Consider the following 2706-nt stretch of genomic DNA (forward strand, 5'->3'; position numbering starts at 1 on the left):
AGGGGACAAACAAACCAGGAAAGGGTCTTACAGGTCTGCCTGGAAAACCAATCTCTCCTTTCATCCCTGCTCGTCCCTGGGGACCCTGGAAAGGAGTGAGGATGAGGATGAAGGTGCTCAGAGGGCAGGGGCACCCCCCTCTGTCCAGGACCAGCCTCCCCCCCTTTCCTTCCCCCACGAGATGTGAGGAGGATGATGATGATGATGATGATGAGGATGAGGATGAGGATGATGATGGGGAGGAGGATGGTGATGATGATGATGCTGATGACTTACCGAGGGTCCCGTGGGTCCCCGCAGCCCCGGCTCCCCCTGCAGAGTTCAGAGGGGGGAGAGGGGCATCACCACCAGGGTGGGGTGGCACCTACCTGGTGGAGGAAGGGGGGGTGCCCCCCCCACCCCTGCAGGGCACCCACCTTGTCTCCTTTCACCTTTGCAGCCACCAGGGTGCCATCAGGGCTGATGATGACCCCGGGTTCCCCCTTCTCCCCCTGCAAGGCACAAAAGGAGGGGGACACATCCAGGTGGGTGGCACCACGGGCACCTGATGGTCAGGGAGGGTGGGGCACCAGCAAAGCCACCACCCCCCCCAGGGGATAAATGACCTGGAGAGGTTACCTTCAATCCTGGGGGGCCCTGAGGACCTGATGGACCCCGGTCTCCTTTAGGTCCCACCAGACCCTGTTGGAGAGGAGCACAGGTCACCAGAAGTTCCACCAAAACGTGCCCAGATCTTCCACCCCTGTTGCCCCCCCTCTTCCCAAGGGTGCTCTCTGGGCACTGCCAAGGGGTGGGCACGGGTGGCAAAAGGGGGGGGCACCTACCTCTGGGTTGGGCAAAGCCATCAAAGACTTCTGGAACAAAAAAGAAGAGACCAGAGGAGGTTTTGTCACCCTGATTTTTGCTCCTGGGGAGGTGACCCCCCCAGTTCTCTCCCTTGATGGGTGCTGGGCAACCTCTGCCCTGGGGTTTAGCTTCTCCTAGCTAGGGTGAGGCCAAGCACCAGCACTTACATCTTCACTGGAGATGGTGAGGACCTGTCCAGGAGGACCTGGGGGACCTGGGGGGCCGGGCAGCCCCACAGCATCTTGACCTCTCTCCCCCTGGAAAACATGAACCCATCAGCCCCTCCCCAGGGCCACCATGGGGCTGGTGGCTTGTCCCCCCCACCCTGGTGGCACCTACCTTCTCGCCAGGGTTGCCTCTGTCACCCTTGGGTCCCTGGAAGGAGGAGCAGGCAGGGGTGAGCTTCTGGTTGTGGAGAGTCCAGGAGATTCTCTCCTGCCTGCAGCTTGGCCAAACTTTTTGTGCCACCCTCCCAGCTCTGCCCTCTGCCAGGCAGAGCCAAGCTGGGCAGCTTTTGGGGTGGAGGTGGGTGGTGGTTTGATGGGGAGGGGGCTCCCAGCACCACGGGCACCCTTGGCACGTGGGCGAGCCTGGTGCCAGAGCAAGGCAATGGCAGAAGGCACCAGGGAAGGGGCTGAATTTCAGCTATTTCAGCTGCTGGGCATGGAGCTGCTGCAAAAAAGCCCCTGCAGAGATCGAGGGGGGGCTGCCTGGGGCAAAAGGGGGGGTCTTCTGGCCAGCTGAGGGGGTCAATGGTCCTACCTGTGGTCCAGGGAAGCCCTCCAGACCAGGGCGACCATCCACGCCGGGCACACCAGCATCTCCCTGCCAAGGGGCACAGGGGGAAGGGGCAAGATGCTGGATGGAGCATTCTCCTGGCACCCTTGGGTCCTGCCCAGTGCCCTCCCTACCCAGCTGCCCGTGCCAACCTCCCAGTGCCCCCACCTTTGGTCCTGGCAAGCCGGGTTGCCCGGGGTTGCCAACATCTCCCTGTGAGGAAAGAAAGGTCAGAGAAGGAGCTCAGCATCCCGTGGGCATCTTGCCAGGATGGTGCCAGGCTCCAGCAGCAAGGGGGGGTTTAAAGAGCTCCTCACCTTCATCCCTGGCAGTCCCAGCTTGCCCTGCAAGCAGAGAGAAGTGGGGCATGAGCTTTGAGAGGGTGCCAGGGGCAGGGTGGAGGGAAGGGGCAAGGGTAGAACTACCTGTGGTCCTTCGGGGCCACGTGGTCCCGGGGAGCCGGTGGCAAAGGGCAGCCCTGAGCCCTCCATGTCCCCCTAGATTTGGGGGGGGGGAAAAAAGGGGCTGAGCTGCCTCCACCCCCCACCCATCTTCATCCTCACCCCCATCACGAGGGTGGCTACTTACAAATCCAGCTTCGTAGCCCAACCCTGGAGGTCCTGGAGGTCCTGGAGGTCCTGGTGGTCCATGAGGACCAATGGGGCCGGGTGGACCAGCCAAGCCAGATTCTCCTGGGGGTCCTGGGGGGCCAGTTTCTCCTTTGCTGCCCTGCAAAAGGGAGACAAGAAAACCAAAGGGAGAGGTGAGGTGACAACCGATCCCTGCCTGAAGCCTGCAAGTGGAAGGCCTCCAAAGATGCTCCCCACATCTCCAGGGCTTTGTGGGAAGGGGCTTTGCTCATCTCCAGCCTCTTTTAGCCACCCAGCAGCCTTCAGATGGCCCTTGGCTCCCCGTGCAATGTGCACGGTGGCCACCAGAGGCTCGTCTAGAATCACAAATACACCTTTTGGGCATAAAAACCTTAAAAGGTCCTTTCCCCACCCAAACTTGTCAAGGATATTTTGGCCAAGAGCAAAGCCAAGCAGGCGTGGTGAGAACCTGGGAGCCTCCTGGGGGGGTGAT

The 2706-nt window shown here is 61.3% G+C and overlaps 1 protein-coding gene across 1 annotated transcript; it reads right to left on the reverse strand.

Annotated features, from left to right (window-relative positions):
* Positions 1 to 276: 276 nt before the first annotated feature.
* LOC103780007 (collagen alpha-1(XVIII) chain-like) lies at positions 277 to 2114 on the reverse strand (the record flags this gene model as incomplete). Its single annotated transcript, XM_008947656.1, has 9 exons — positions 2049 to 2114; positions 1941 to 1967; positions 1729 to 1836; positions 1609 to 1671; positions 1186 to 1221; positions 1014 to 1103; positions 619 to 780; positions 417 to 491; positions 277 to 312 (listed from the first exon to the last, which is right to left on the reverse strand). Coding segments are annotated over exons 1-9 (663 nt in total), but the record flags the coding sequence as incomplete, so codon positions are not given.
* Positions 2115 to 2706: the final 592 nt, after the last annotated feature.

This window comes from Merops nubicus, unplaced genomic scaffold (assembly GCF_000691845.1).
Source record: "Merops nubicus isolate BGI_N331 unplaced genomic scaffold, ASM69184v1 scaffold10939, whole genome shotgun sequence".
Taxonomy (NCBI): Eukaryota; Metazoa; Chordata; class Aves; order Coraciiformes; family Meropidae; genus Merops; species Merops nubicus.